General features: G+C 46.1%; 1 protein-coding gene across 6 annotated transcripts in view; it reads right to left on the reverse strand.

Moving 5' to 3' along the window:
• Positions 1-15,116, reverse strand: part of cfap65 (cilia and flagella associated protein 65) — a 212,756-nt gene that overhangs the window by 99,321 nt on the left and 98,319 nt on the right. For 5 of the 6 annotated variants that reach the window (XM_038790129.1, XM_038790128.1, XM_038790127.1 and 2 more), the window contains exons 13-15: positions 12,530-12,775; positions 9,294-9,518; positions 1,395-1,553 (exon numbers count right to left, since the gene is read on the reverse strand). In XM_038790129.1, coding sequence (XP_038646057.1) covers positions 1,395-1,553; positions 9,294-9,518; positions 12,530-12,775 — 630 coding nt within the window. The remainder of the gene's footprint in view (positions 1-1,394; positions 1,554-9,293; positions 9,519-12,529; positions 12,776-15,116) is intronic. The other variant, XM_038790130.1, reaches the window with a different exon arrangement.

Consider the following 15,116-nt stretch of genomic DNA (forward strand, 5'->3'; position numbering starts at 1 on the left):
GGTGGAGCAGAAATAGCTCTGCTGAAGTTAAGACTAAAAATCGTTGTTGGTTCAGAGTAGGTTCTGCATCTAGACGTGCTTCCAATTTTTTCCTTTTACCCCCTGCTACAGGGACTAGTAAGAAGGTTGAGGTGACCTGATAGCGCCCTTTAAAATAATGAAGGGCTTCAACGGGTAGGCATAGGAAAGATCATTTCACTTGTGGGCGAGTCCAAAATTAAGGGGTATGATTGTAAAATTATCACCAACAAATTCCATAAGAATTTCAGAAGGAGCCTCTTTACTCAAAGGTGGAACTTTCTACCGCAGGGAATAGTTGAGTTGAATTAAACTCTGATTACTCCACAACTTAACTATTGCATCCTGTTCTGGCCACCATACTCCAGGAAGTCTTTGCAAGGATAAAATGCAGAGGAAATTTAGCAGAATGGTTCCAGCGATAAGGGAATTTAGCTGCAAGGTCAGGTCGACGATCCGGGATTGTTCTCCGTGAAGCAAAGGCAACTGAGAAGCGATTCAATAGAGGTGTACAAGAATCTAGCAGATTAAAATAGGATAGCCAAAGATACGCTGCTCCCGTTGGCTGTTGGTACAAGAACTGGGGGCCCAAATTTAAGATTTTGGGCAACAGATGTAGGGGTAAGTAAGGAAGAACTTATTTTATACAACAAGCGGAACTCGCTCGCCCCCCCCCCCACCCCCCCATCCCCAACCCCCCCACACCTCCCCCCCATCCCCCAACCCCCCTCCCCACCCCCCGAGAGTGGCGGAAGCAGAGATGATCGTTGATTTCGAAAGGATATTCGATGGACACGAAGGCAATAATCTTACAGGGCAATGGGGCTAGCGTGAGGGAATAGGACTGAGCGCGAATTGTTTGATAGAGCGCAGGCATGGCCATGACAAGGATTGAATGTCTCCTGCTGTGCCTTGATACCTTCAAGACTCAATAGTGAGCATAGATACATTTAAGGGAAAGCTAGATACATATATGAGGGAGAAAGGAATAGAAGGTGAGGTGAAGTAGAGTGGCAGAAGGCTTTTGCAGAGCATAAACAATAGCAGGGACCAGGTGGACCAAAGGGTCTGTTTCCATGCTGTGGATTCTATGCAATTCAACATAAACTGGTTACGGAGGTAACAGTAAATTTTGGCACTGCCAAATGCTGCTGGGGTCACACTAGGTTCAATGTTGGGTCAGGCTGTGTAACTCATTAACAACTGAACCGCTATTTGAAGTCGCTTGCTATGACACTTGAAGAATGGTCTTTTATACAAAGTACCATAAACCTGTCAAAGTCAACCCGTTTCCTCCCCCAGCAAGGGTTAGAGATGGCTACCATTACAAGGCAAAATAAATCTGAGCAGGGCTTATTTCTCTCTTGTAATCTCACCGTAATTTTGCCCTTTGCTCCTTCACCGATAACTCGCAGGGTGAGGCGCATCTTCTTCCCCAGATCTGGGCAGTGCGGACCTTTTACCCCCCACACGAAAATGTAGAGTTTCAGGTAATACTTCTGTTCTTCTTGCGGATAGAAAGACCAGGTCTGAGTCTGTAAAGAGCCCACAGTAGATCATTGGTTAGCCCCACAATATAATGTACCGTTCTTAATGGCAATTAGGAATCTGGTCTTGCCAGTGATGTCCACATTTCATGAATAAAAAAAAATACCCACAGACATTGAATCAGAAGCAGAACAGAAGTCTGAAGCAGCTAATCAACTTCACCTAAACCTCAGCGGGAAAACAAAAAACTTAAGCAGGAAGTCTTTAGAATGTAGAGAAGGTCAGCCACTTTTGTCTGCATGGTGGCAGCCGTTGTTTATGGCTTTGAGACATTTAAATGCAACATGCTGCAATCCGAAGGCAAGTTTTTTTGTTATAATCTATCTATCTATTCAAATGCCGCTGAAACACTCCTATGACTTTCCCCCCTCACTTGCTCGGTTGTCTGTTGTTCAGTTCTGCCATTTTCCTTTTAGTTGGTTGTAGACGACTAGTTGCCGGAGATTGAGTCAGTAACTTCATGAGCATTGTATCATGCAACTACCAGAATGGTAGAAGGTCCTTGGTCTTTATCTCTTCTAACTCCCCCTGTATTTTATCTCAGTTCTGAGAGGTGTCACTTGCCAAAGGCAAGCACTTAAAGTATAGTAGGCAGAGATCGCTGCAATCCTTCAATTTCAGTCTCTGGCAGATCCATGGCTTCCTTTGTGCACTATTGGGGGTCACTCCAGCTCTGCCATTCTCCTTTTCAAACCCCTTCATGGCCTCCCCACACCTACTTATGGAATCTTCTCCAACCCTACAACTCTCTGAGATCTCTGCACCTCATCCAATTCATCGAGAGGGCTAGAATACAAGATGGGGGATGTACCTCTGAGGCTGTATAAGGCTCTGGTTAGACCCCATTTGGAGTATTGGGAGCAGTTTTGGGCCTCGTATCTTAGGAAGAATGTGCTGGTCTTGGAAACGGTCCAGAGGAGGTTCACAAGAATGAACCTTGGAATGAAGAACTTGTCGTATGAGGAACGGTTGAGGACACTGGGTCTGTACTCTTTGGAGTTTAGAAGGATGAGGAGGGACCTTGTTGAAACTTACAGGATACTGCGAGGCCTGGATAGGGTGGACGTGGAGAGGATGTTTCCACTTGTAGGAAAAACTAGAACCAGAGGATACATTCTCAGACTAAACGGAGATGAGAAAGAATTTCTTCAGCCACAGGGTGGTGAATCTGTGGAGCTCTTTGCCACAGAAGACTGTGGAGGCTAAATCAGAGTGTCTTTAAGGGCAGCACAGTAGTACAGTGGTTAGCACTGTTGTTTCACAGCGCCAGGGTCCGAGGTTACATTCCCGGCTTGGGTCACAGTCTGTGCAGAGTCTACACATTCTCCCTGTGTCTGCGTGGGTTTCCTCTGGGTGCTCCGGTTTCCTCCCACAAACCCAAAAGACATGCTTGTTAGGTGAATTGGATATTCTAAATTCTTCCTCTTTGCACCCGAACAGGCACCGGAATGTGATGACTATGGGCCTTTCACGGTAACTTCATTGCAGTGTTAAGGTCAGCCTACTTTTAACAATAAAGACTATTATTATAATTATTGTGAAGACAGATAGATAGGTTCTGGATTAATAAGGGTATCAGGGCTTATGGGGAGGGGTTAAGAGATTTGGAATGAGAAAAAAAAAACCGTAATTGAATTGCGGAGCCGACTCGATGGGCCGAGTGGCCTAATCCTGCTCCTATGTCTTATGGTCTTACCCCCGATTTCCTGTGCTCCACCATTGCTGCCCATGTCCTAAACTCTAGAATGTTCTCTCTAAACCTCTTAGCCTCTCTCTTCTTCTTTAACACGCTCCTTGAAACCTACCTCTTTGACCAGGTTTAGGGCCACTTGTCTTAATTTCCCCCCTGTTGCTCAGTGTCAAATTTTGTCTGATAATACTCCTGTGAGGTCCTTTGGGACATTTTACGATTTGAAAGACACTATATAAGTTATGCTGCAATTGTATAAGGTGTTAGTGAGGCCACACCTGGAGTATTGTGTTCAGTTTTGGTCTCCTTACTTGAGAAAGGACGTACTGGCGCTGGAGGGTGTGCAGAGGAGATTCACTAGGTTAATCCCAGAGCTGAAGGGGTTGGATTACGAGGAGAGGTTGAGTAGACTGGGACTGGACTCGTTGGAATTTAGAAGGATGAGGGGGGATCTTATAGAAACATATTAAATTATGAAGGGAATAGATAGGATAGTTGCGGGCAGGTTGTTTCCACTGGCGGGTGAAAGCAGAACTAGGGGGCATAGCCTCAAAATAAGGGGAAGTAGATTTAGGACTGAGTTTAGGAGGAACTTCTTCACCCAAAGGGTTGTGAATCTATGGAATTCCTTGCCCAGTGAAGCAGTTGAGGCTTCTTCATTCAATGTTTTTAAGATAAAGATAGATCGTTTTTTGAAGAATAAAGGGATTAAGGGATATGGTGTTCGGGCTGGAAAGTGGAGCTGAGTCCGCAAAAGATCAGCCATGATCTCATTGAATGGCGGAGCAGGCTCGAGGGGCCAGATGGCCTACTCCTGCTCCTAGTTCTTATGTTCTTATAAATGCATTTGTTGATGATGGAAGAGCCAAGTAATCATAAACATTGGCAGTGGAGTGGCATGTCCTCCAACATGGGAATCTGTGACTGGTCCTTGTTGCAATATCAGTCTTGCTCAGTGTTAGTCTCAGAACACTGGTTGAATTTCACACAAGTACTTTAACTCATGCACAAAAATAGCACTCAGGAAAATTCCATTTCCGTAGACAAATTAATTTGGAAATAACATCCATCTGCAGATGGCAGTAATATATCAGGAGGTAGAAAAAGACCTTATGCAGGAAGAAAACTCAATGGGGGGAATGCCCAAACCATGTACCTTTTTGGATCAAAGTGTAGCCTTTGGAATCACATTTAAATCCATGTTGTCACCATAGGATATGCTACTGGACTAGGAATTCAGAAGCATGGCCTAATTGGGACAAGTTCAAGTCCTACTTTGGCTGCTGAGGAATTTAATTAACGGTTGCTTGCTTGCACAAAGTTTGAGCGTTGCTGAAAAAAAGAGACATGCTGTCAAAGTTTTTGGCTTGCACTCATCAGGACAGAATGGGCAGCATGGTAACACAGTGGCTAGTTGCTTCACAGCTCCAGCGTCCCAGGTTTGATTCCCGTCTTGGGTGACTGTCTGTGTGGAGTCTGCACGTTCTCCCCGTGTCTGCGTGAGTTTCCTCTGGGTGCTCCGGTTTCCTCCCACAGTCCAAAGATGTGCAGGTTAAGTGGATTGGCCATGTTAAATTGCCCCTTAGTATCCAAAAGGTTAGGTCAGGTTAAAGGGATAGGGCGGAAGCGTGGGCTGAAGTATGATGCTCTTTCCAAGGGCCGGTGCAGACTCAATGGGCCGAATGGCCTCCTTCTGCACGGTAAAAAATATTGCCCTTCGTGTCAAAAAGAGTTAGGTGGGTTGCTGGGTTATGGGGATAGGGTGGAGGTGTGGGCTTGGGTGGGGTGCTCTTTCCAAGGGCCGGTACAGACTCAGTGGGCCGAGTGGCTTCGTTCTGCACTGTAAATTCTATGATTCTATGCATTGCAATAATACAAAATCCATAAGGGAACAATAATTTATACTGCATAAGAGGGTGCTGATTGGTTGGCAAGTGGAGTCTGATTTGTAGAGGCATTGCCATGTAGAATGCATCAGGGAACAATTAACTGCCAAAATGCTGTTTAAATTCAAACCAGGCAGGTTGACTCTGATTGGTCAAGACATTGACGTGTTGAATGGACCAGGGAAATAGCTGTCTCCCACTCTGTTAAAACTATTTTTGTGGACTGCCCTGAAAAGTATCAGATGGAAAGCTTCAACAGCATTTGTCTTTTTTCAGCAAAAAATGTTATTAAATAAATCTCCAATTTTGAAAAATGCGAGTGTTGGCAATAGTTAACATAAAACTACCAGATGGTTGGAAAAACCCATTTGGTTCATTAATGTCTTTTCGGGAAGGAAATCTGTCATACTTACCTGGTGTGGCCTAAGTGTGACTGCAGATCCACAGCAAGGTGGTTGACTCTTACCTGGCCACTCAAATAGTTTAGCAAGCCACTCATAGAATTATGGAACTTACAGTGCAGAAGGAGGACATTCGGCCCATCGAGTCTGGATCGGCCCTCGGAAAGAGCACCCTACTTAAGCCTACGCTTCCACCCTATCCCCGTAACCCAGTAACCCCACCTAACCTTTTTCATTCGACACTAAGGGTAATTTAGCATGGCCAATCCACCTAACCTGCACATCTTTGGACTGGGAGGAAACCGGAGCACCCGGAGGAAACCCACGCATACACGGGGAGAAAGGGAAGACTCCACACACACTCCGCACGTGCAGACTCCGTACTCATTCATATTCAAGGAGATGGCTCAATACCACTTTCTCAAAGGAAATTGAGGAGGGACAATAAACGCTGGCCTTGTCAATGATGCCCACATTCAATGATGAATTAATAAAAACCTGCATATATGTCCAGTAACTACTATAGGTCCGGTGCTCCCGATTGAGGACTTTTATACCAACAGGGATAATTCCAGTCCATTCCAAACCTGGAGGACAAGCCAGCTCATAAAACATTTTAAAGGCAATTAAATGACTATGTGTGACCATCTGAAAAGGGGTCAGAAGCCAAATGTGCCCATAAGCCACACTTTGGGCACCCTTAGTTCAAAGGGGACAACATTCTTCTTGTCTTAGTTCAGGAGTTCTTGACTGTTTTTCAATGGAGAAGTTTTACTTAAAATGTTGAGATTTTAAAGCAAACTGTATTCCCACTAGTTTAGAAAAAAACCCAGCTAGATGAAGAAAGGTGATTAATAATTAAAAGAAGCTGGTTTCCCCCAAGCCGGGTTAATAAGCAATTTCATTTTCAAATTAGCCTGTCTTGGCAATCAGTGAAGGTGTCACGCCCATTGTACTGGGAAGTCATTTCTAGTGCTGAAAATAGGGATGTTTGTTATTTTGTGCTATTGCAGCATGGAATGGTCTCCTTGTGTTTTATGTCATTCTACATTTCGCAAAGTGAAGCTGTACTGATTGAAATAAGCGAATTTGATCATAACCATTGTTCATTTATTAAAGCAGTTTAAGATTTCACTAGCATACCAAGTAGTATAAACTTATTTATTAATTCGTGGGACATGGGCGTGGATGTTGTTGGCTGGGCCAGCATTTATTGGCCATTCCCAATTGACCTTGAGGGGGCAGTTAAGAGTCAACCAAGTTGTCGTGGGTCGGGAGTCACATGTAGGCCAGACCGGGTAAGGACAGCAGATTTCCTTCTCTAAAGGACATTAGTGAACCAGATGGGTTTTTACGACAATCAATTCGACTTTTAATTCCAGATTTTTATTAAATTGAAATTTCACCATCTGCAGTGGCGGGATTCGAACCTGGGTCCCCAGAGCATTACCCGGAGTCTCTGGGCTACCAGTCTAGTGACAATACAACCAAGCCCTTAGACTATCCGTAGCAGTTAGCAGCAGTGCTGTACATCAGAAAGAATATAAGGCAAGACTCAAAATTATATAAATACATAAATGAAAACAAATTTGTCGGTCCAAAGGAGTGGAATGGGACTTGTTGGATATTTCTACCAGAGAATTGGCACAGAGATGACGGGTTACATGACTTCCTTCTGTGCTGTATCATTTTATGATTCTCTGTGCTGTATCATTTTATGATTCTCTGTGCTGTATCATTTTATGATTCTCTGTGCTGTATCATTATATGATTCTCTGTGCTGTATCATTTTATGATTCTAATGGTCACCTGCCGTCCACTCACTTTGGTAACACTGGTAATAGGGAGTGTCTGGAGTAAATCTATCCATTGTAATGAAAGTCATAACGTGAAAGTCATAACGTTAAAGCACAGGAGAAAAACAGTCCAAACTGTAGAAATCATGGGTAGAATGTGTAACGGCTGCATGAATTTGTCTATGATTCACCTTCGCAAATGGGTGTGAGGGACATATGGGAGGAAAGGGGGAAATGGTGGCATAGTAATTATTTCACTGAGCCAGTAATCAAGTGGCCCAGGCTAATGCTCTGGTACCATGGGTTCAAATCCCACAGCTGGTGGAATTTAAATTCAATTACTATATTGAGAAGATCAAGCCGATCTCAGTAATGGTGACAATGAAACGGTCATTTATTGTTGTAACCCATCTGATTCATTAATGTCCTTTACTGAGAGAAATCTGCTGCCCTTACCTGGTCTGGCCTACATGTGACTCTAGATCCACAGCAATGTGGTTGACTCTTAATTGCCCCTCTGAAATAGTCCAGAAAGCAACTTAGATCAAGAAGCAATTAGGGATGAGCAACAAATCCCATGAAGTAATAAAGAAAAAACATATGGCCATTCTAGCTGTGGCATGTTGGCAGGGTATTATTCATGGTAGCCATGACAGACGTGTCAAGTTCTCACCTGACAACGACGTACCCTGATATTCCTGTGAGAGTGAACAGAGAGTAATTGAAAGCAGAAAGCCTGACTCATTTTCTCCTTTCATTTGGACCAGAAGACATAGGAGCAGAATTACACCACTCGGCCCATCGAGTCTGCTCCACCATTCAATCATGGCTGATATTTTTGTCATCCCCATTCTCCTGCCTTATCCCTATAACACCTGATCCCCTTATTAAAATAAAGAACCTGTCTATTTCTGTCTTAAAGACACTCAATGATTTGGCCTCCACAGTCTTCTGCGACAAAGAGTTTCACAGATTCACCATCCTCTGGCTGAAGAAATTCCTCCTCATCTCTGTTTTAAAGGATCGTTCCTTTAGTCTGAGATTGTGTCCTCTGGTTCTAGTTTTTCCTACAAGTGGAAACATCCTGTAGGTTTAAGGTTTATAGGTTTAAGGTGCGAGGGGCAAGGTTTAAAGGGGATGTACGAGGCAAGTTTTTTTTTACACAGGGTAGTGGGTGTCTGGAACACGCTGCCGGAGGAGGTGGTGGAAGCAGGGACGATAGTGACATTTAAGAGGCATCTTGACAAATACATGAGTAGGATGGGGATAGAGGGATACAGACCCAGGAAGTGTAGAAGATCTTAGTTTAGACGGGCAGCATGGTCGACACAGGCTTGGAGGGCCGAAGGGCCTGTTCCTGTGCTGTACATAGAACATAAAACATAGAACAGTACAGCACAGAACAGGCCCTTCGACCCTCAATGTTGTGCCGAGCCATGATCACCCTACACAAACCCACGTATCCACCCTATACCCGTAACCCAACAACCTCCCCCTTAACCCTACTTTTTATTAGGACACTACGGGCAATTTAGCATGGCCAATCCACCTAACCCGCACATCTTTGGACTGTGGGAGGAAACCGGAGCACCCGGAGGAAACCCACGCACACAGGGGGAGGACGTGCAGACTCCACACAGACAGTGACCCAGCCGGGAATCGAACCTGGGACCCTGGAGCTGTGAAGCATTTATGCTAACCACCATGCTACCCTGCTGCCCCCAACTTTTCTTTGTTCTTTGTTCTTTATCCTCTCCACTTCCACTCTATCCAGGTCTCGCAGAGATACCATGGCCAATTGGAGAACTGATGGGAGGCCTTGGTACAAGCAGGGTATCAAATATGGACTGGACTGTTCCAGGCTGTGTATGGTTAGTACGTCAGCACTGGGTGCATTTAGCCACACTGCTCCTTTTGTGCTCATTTAATCAGCAGAAATAGATCTGGAACTCACCAGTGATTCATTGGCCTGGATGATGCCAAAGTTTGGTTTGACGGACAGCACTCTGGAGTTAGCTGCTGATATCTTCCACTGAAAATACAGGGGCATCCGCGACACATTCTTAATGAGATACGATCGTTCTGAAAATGTGCCTATACATGTCGGCTTAAAGTAGAGATGTCCATTTCCATCCAGAGTCAACAGAGGCTTTTCTACAGTGGAGTACAGTCTAATCTCCTAAAAAGCAAGAAAGGAGTAGGTTAAGTATCAGTTCCTCTCTGTCCTTTGTAACCAATCACACGTGTTAGCTGAGCCCATCGTAGCATTTTGGCCTTCAAGCTCTACTCCAGAGACTTGAACATGCAATCGAGGCTGACATTTCATGCCATGCAGTGGGAGTGCTGAGGTGCCAAAGGTGCTTTCGTCTTTTGAATGAGGCTATAATATAAAATTGTCAGCTCTTTTTGCAGTGCAAAAATTGCTTCTAGCAGAACACATTGTGCAATGTGCAGGAGCTCCCAAGGTGGAATGGAATTTGTTTGATCTGCACTCTGTAGAAGAATCAACACCTTGTATGCATGGCATTTTGGGTATTAATAGGACATTGAATCGCATTTATAAATTGCAGGACAGCAAGGTGGCACAGTGGTTAGCACTGCTGCCTTTCAGTGCCGAGGACCCTGGTTCGATCCCGGCCCCGGGTCACTGTCCGTGTGGAGTTTGCCCATTCTCCCCGTGTCTGCGTGGGTTTCACCCCCACAATCCAAAGATGTGCAGGTTAGATGGATTGGCCACGCTAAATTGACCCTTGATTGTAAAAAAAAAATTGGATACCGTAAATTTATTTTTTTTTAAAGTGTTTGTAAATTGCTTGCAAGGCATCAAAGCATCGTGCATTGTTAAAAAAAAATGAATATTGAAGAGGTGTAAAAGGACCATTAATTCCCTGGAGTTTTGTAGGTTATCTTGGCCAACATTGCAGTGCAGTACTGAGGGAGTGTTGCACTGTCAGATGTGATATCTTTCAGATGACATTAAACCACCCCTCCACTGTCTCTAATTTGTCATGGTGCTCATCTAAAATGCAGTCCAACTTGAGTAGAAATTTATTTCACCCAATTAGTGGGAAGGCAGAAGCCACTGTCTTTGGTTCCTGGCACAAACTCAAAAATATTGCAGATGCTCGAAGTCCAAAATAGACACAAAAAGTGCTGGAGCAACTCTGTGGGTCAAGTAGTAGCAGTGTGTGTACCATTCATAAATTGTATTACAGCACCCTCCAAAGCTGATATGTTCACAACCTCGAAGGACAAGGGTGAGAGGTATATGGGAACACTTCCACTTTCAAGTTCTCCCCCAAAACTGCACACCATCCTGACCCCGAAGTATATCACCATTTCTTCATCATTGTTGGGTCTAAATGCTGGAGCTAGAAAATCTCTCTAGCTCCTTCCCACCACCCTTCCCTATTGCTCTTTCCTCCTCTTCTCACCTCACCATGTCTGAAAGAACAAAAGGTCTGTGATTGGGTGCAAGGCAGTAGTGATTCTTTCTTCTTATATCCACGTTACGTTGTTTGTATCTGGACCCCGGCAGCCTGCTCTGCCATTCAATAAGAGCATGGCTGATCTTTAACCTAACTCCATTTTCACATCCTCTTCATCTCAGTCCAAAATGATCAATTCCATTCCTATGTTTTTGCTCTAGAGGGAGTGCAGCGAAGGTTTACCAGACTGATTCCTGGGATGGTGGGACGGACGTATGAGGAGAGATTAAGTCTGTTAGGCTAACATTCACGTTTAGAAGAACGAGGAAAGGAGTTTAGAAGAACGAGGGTGGAGGGGGAAAATCGCATCAAAACCTATACAATTCGTACAGAACTAGACAAGGTCGATACAGGAAGGATGTTCCCGATGGTGGGGAAGTCCAGACCAAAGGTCCACATTCTGAGGACGTGGGGTGGACCATTTCAGACTGAGCTGAGGAGAAATTTCTTCACCCAGAGAGTGGTTGGCCTGGGGAATTCACTCCCACAGAGTTGAGGCCAAAACATCGTATGTTTTCAAGAAGGAGTTAGATAGTTCTTGAGGCTAAAGGGATCAAAGGATATGGGGGGGGGGGGGGGGGGGGAGAAGGAAGCGGGGACAGGTTGCAGAGTTGGATAATCAGCCATGATCATAATGAGTGTTGGAGCAGGCACGAAGGGCAGAATGGCCTCCTCCTGCTCCTATTTTCTATGTTTCTTTGTTTCTTAGACTATAACTGCCTAGCTCTAGATTCTCCAGCCAGGGGGAAACTGTCTCTTAGCATCTACTCTCTCAACCCCCCCCCCCCCACCAAGAATTTTATTTTTCAATAAGGTCGCATCTTATTTCTCTCAACTCGAGAGATGATGGGGGCGAGTCCCCCAAATGGAGCCCAAGTGTTCGTGCCATTGTGAACGCGTCGCGTTTCATGACGGTGCGAACCGGGCCGGGGTACAACCTAGTCTGTCCCCCACAGGGGGCCAGGTTGGCGTTGGAGCGGTTCACGCCGCTCCAGCCTCCCTACCTGGTGCCAAATGGGCGCCGCGCCAGCCCGCGCATACGCAGTCGGGCTGCACCAACCTGCGCATACGCGGGGGACTTCTTTAGCACGCCGGCCCCGACTCAACATGGCGTCGGTGTTCAGGGGCCGGCTGCGCCAGAAAGTAGGCCCGTGGTGGGGGGGGGAGTGAGAGGCCGGCCCGCCGATCAGTGGAACCTGATCACAGGCCAGTCCCCATCGAAGGCCCCCCCCGCCCCCCTGGGGACGGAGCCTCCCTCTCTCCCCCCTCCCCCCCACAGGCCGCCCTCCGACCGTTCGCGCAAAGTTCCCGCCGGCAGCGACCTGGGGTGAACAGCGCTGGCGGGACTCTGTCGTATCCGCGCGGCCGCTCGAGCCATCAGGGCCGGAGAACTGGCGGCCTCGCTGATTCCAGCGGCCCGCGGCCAACGCCGCGCCAAACGTGCCGGCGCAAATGGCCCCGATTCTCCGCACCTCGGAGAACCGCGCGCCGGCGTCGGGGCATCGTGGCGCCGATTCTCCGGCCCTGTGGGGGGCTCGGAGAATTGCCCCGATATGTCCATTGTACTCAATATCTCCTCAGAACTCTACTATCCAGGACTGAACTTTACTGCTCTCACTCTAAGGCAGGTATACCCATCCTTCGTTAGGTAATCAGTCCAAAACGGTGCACAATACTTCAAACCTAAGCTTTCTTTTGGTACCTGATTGTATTTCTCAGAGGAGTTCAGATGTAGCACCAATGAGTGTTTGGTAAGGCTCTCGTTCTGGGGTGTTCCTCTCAGCGTCAATATCTGATAAGCTTGGGGGAGGACAAAACCTACACTCGGTTTGATTTTGATGGCAGTTTCATGCTGTGTATCCACAGAAAACGTCATGAGCAGCTTCCCAGAATTCATGAGCATCAGGGTCTTGTAGATTATTCCTTTCTCATTCACTGCTGGCAACACCTGCAGGAAGCAAACGGAGGTGAATTAGGAATCGCAAGCGCTTTATAAAATACAGCTTTTCCGTAGCCTGAGAATGGTATCGGGCATTGATATGACAGGGTACACATAATTAAAATGTCCCACGTTAGAGTAAAGTAGCTTCGGGTACCGGACTGGTAACCCTGAGGCTTGGGATAATCCCATCATCTGCAGTTTGAGAATTTAAATTCAGTGAAAGTGACCAGGAAGCTGTGAGGCTGACGGATAAACCCAAATACTTGACTAATACCCTTTTCAGGTTAGGAAAACCGCTGTTCCTATGCAGTCTGACCTATATAGGACTCTAGTCCCACACCAGCCCTGTTGACTCTGAAGTAGCATAGTTAATTAAACACTAAGACCAAATGGCTCCCAGCGTTTAAGATGGTGACTCACCATCACTTTCTCAAGGGCAACTCGGGATGAACCACGTTCCAAAAATGGTTTATTAACAATAATATTGACAATAATATTGATTGGAGTCACAAGTAGGCTTACATTAACACTGCAATGAGGTTACTGTGAAAATCCCCTAGTCGCCACACTCCGGCACCTGTTCGGAGACACTGAGGGAGAATTCAGAATGTCGAATTCATCTCACAAGCACGTCTTTCGGGACTTGTGATGGGAAACCGGAGCACCCGGAGGAAATCCACGCAGACACGGAAAGAACATGCAGACCCCGCAAAGACAGTGACCAAAGCTGGGATTCGAATACCTGGCGCTCTAAAGCAACAGTGCTAACCACTGTGCTACCGTGCCTTGCCTTTGAAGAGTTGCTTACAGAGTGACCAATGGTCAGCAATGACAAACGTTTCTGAAAATAGTTCCTAACTCACAGCAATGATACAAGATTAACCTGTATTAGTGTCACAAGTAGTCTTACGTTACACTGCAAGGAGACCCACTGGGAGGCCCCAAAGTCAGTGACCCTTAGCTGGAAGCGGGGGGGGGGGGGATGCCAGCGTTCCTTTGGGGGGGGGGGTTGATTCCAGCGATCATTGATGGGCGGAGGGGGTCCTGATGTCTGTGGGGAGGGGATCTTTAACTTCATTTTGAGATCGGGGCCCCCTTCCTGGAGCTGGGCTTGCTGGCATCTTTCGGCCTCGCACCTTGTAATGGCAATGCTAAACAAGCCCTCTTCTAAACAATGGCCAAGCGTGGGAAGATCTCAATTGCAAACCTGCCTGTTTCAGACAGAACCTGACACTTCTGGGCGACATGGTGGCACAGTGGTTAGCACTGCTGCCTCACAGCGCCGAGGACCCAGAATCGATCCCGGCCCCGGTTCACTGTCGGAGTGGAGTTTGCACATTCTCCCCGGTCTCCGCGAGTCCCACCCCCACAACCCAAAGATGTGCCGGCTAGGTGGATTGGCCACGCTAAACTGCTACTCAATTGGAAAAAAAAAGAATTGGATATTTTAAATTTAGGTTTTTTTTAAAAACCTGACACTTTACCATTTTGGGGGAAAATCCTGCCCATAGTCTATATATATTCTCTGGTGTGGAGATGCCAGTGTTGGACTGGGGTGAGCACAGTAAGAAGTCTTCCAACAGCAGGTTAAAGTCCAACAGGTTTGTTTCGAAACACCACTCTGTGATTCGAAACAAACCTATTGGACTTTAACTGGTGTTGTAAGACTTTTCACAGTATATTCTCTGGAGTTTAAAACAATGTGAGATTGCATTGGAATGTATAAAACCTTGTAAAGGACAATTTTAATACTTAATATTGAATAACTGCTTAATAGTGTGATTAACTAAAGCTGCAGGCGTTTGTGTGTGTGTGTGTGTGTGCAAGGTTAGAGAGAGAGAGCGAGAGAAACTGATATCCCAGCTGTCTGAAGGTCGAGATGGTAAAGTTAGGAGAAAAACAACTCCATATATGGAATGGAGATTTACTTGTATCTTTTGAATGTATAAAGACTGAAGGTTGAGGCGTTCGGCGCGCTTTCCTCTCTCTCCTGTAGACAGAGGAGGGTGTCCTCTACAGAGTTAAGAAATAAACTAACTTGCTCTTATTCATGACTGATTGATTCTGAGTTTTCCTTTTTCCTACCACAGTTCTTGGCGACGAGGATGGGATCCCGTGCTTGAGATAGACACTGGGAGATTCCGGGGAAGCACTGACGCCTTGAGGGCTTTTCACCTCATCTCAAACGCTTCATTTGGCCATCAGCGTGAGAGGACCAGGAATTACTGTGTCACCTCAACACCGGGATCCGGGCTGAAATCTGTGGTAAGGAATTGCTCTATTATTAATTATAGACAGTGGTGAACAGTCTCACAGTGACGGGTGGATTTTGACTTGGATCTATCAA

Source organism: Scyliorhinus canicula, chromosome 2 (genome assembly GCF_902713615.1).
Source record: "Scyliorhinus canicula chromosome 2, sScyCan1.1, whole genome shotgun sequence".
NCBI lineage: Eukaryota > Metazoa > Chordata > Chondrichthyes > Carcharhiniformes > Scyliorhinidae > Scyliorhinus > Scyliorhinus canicula.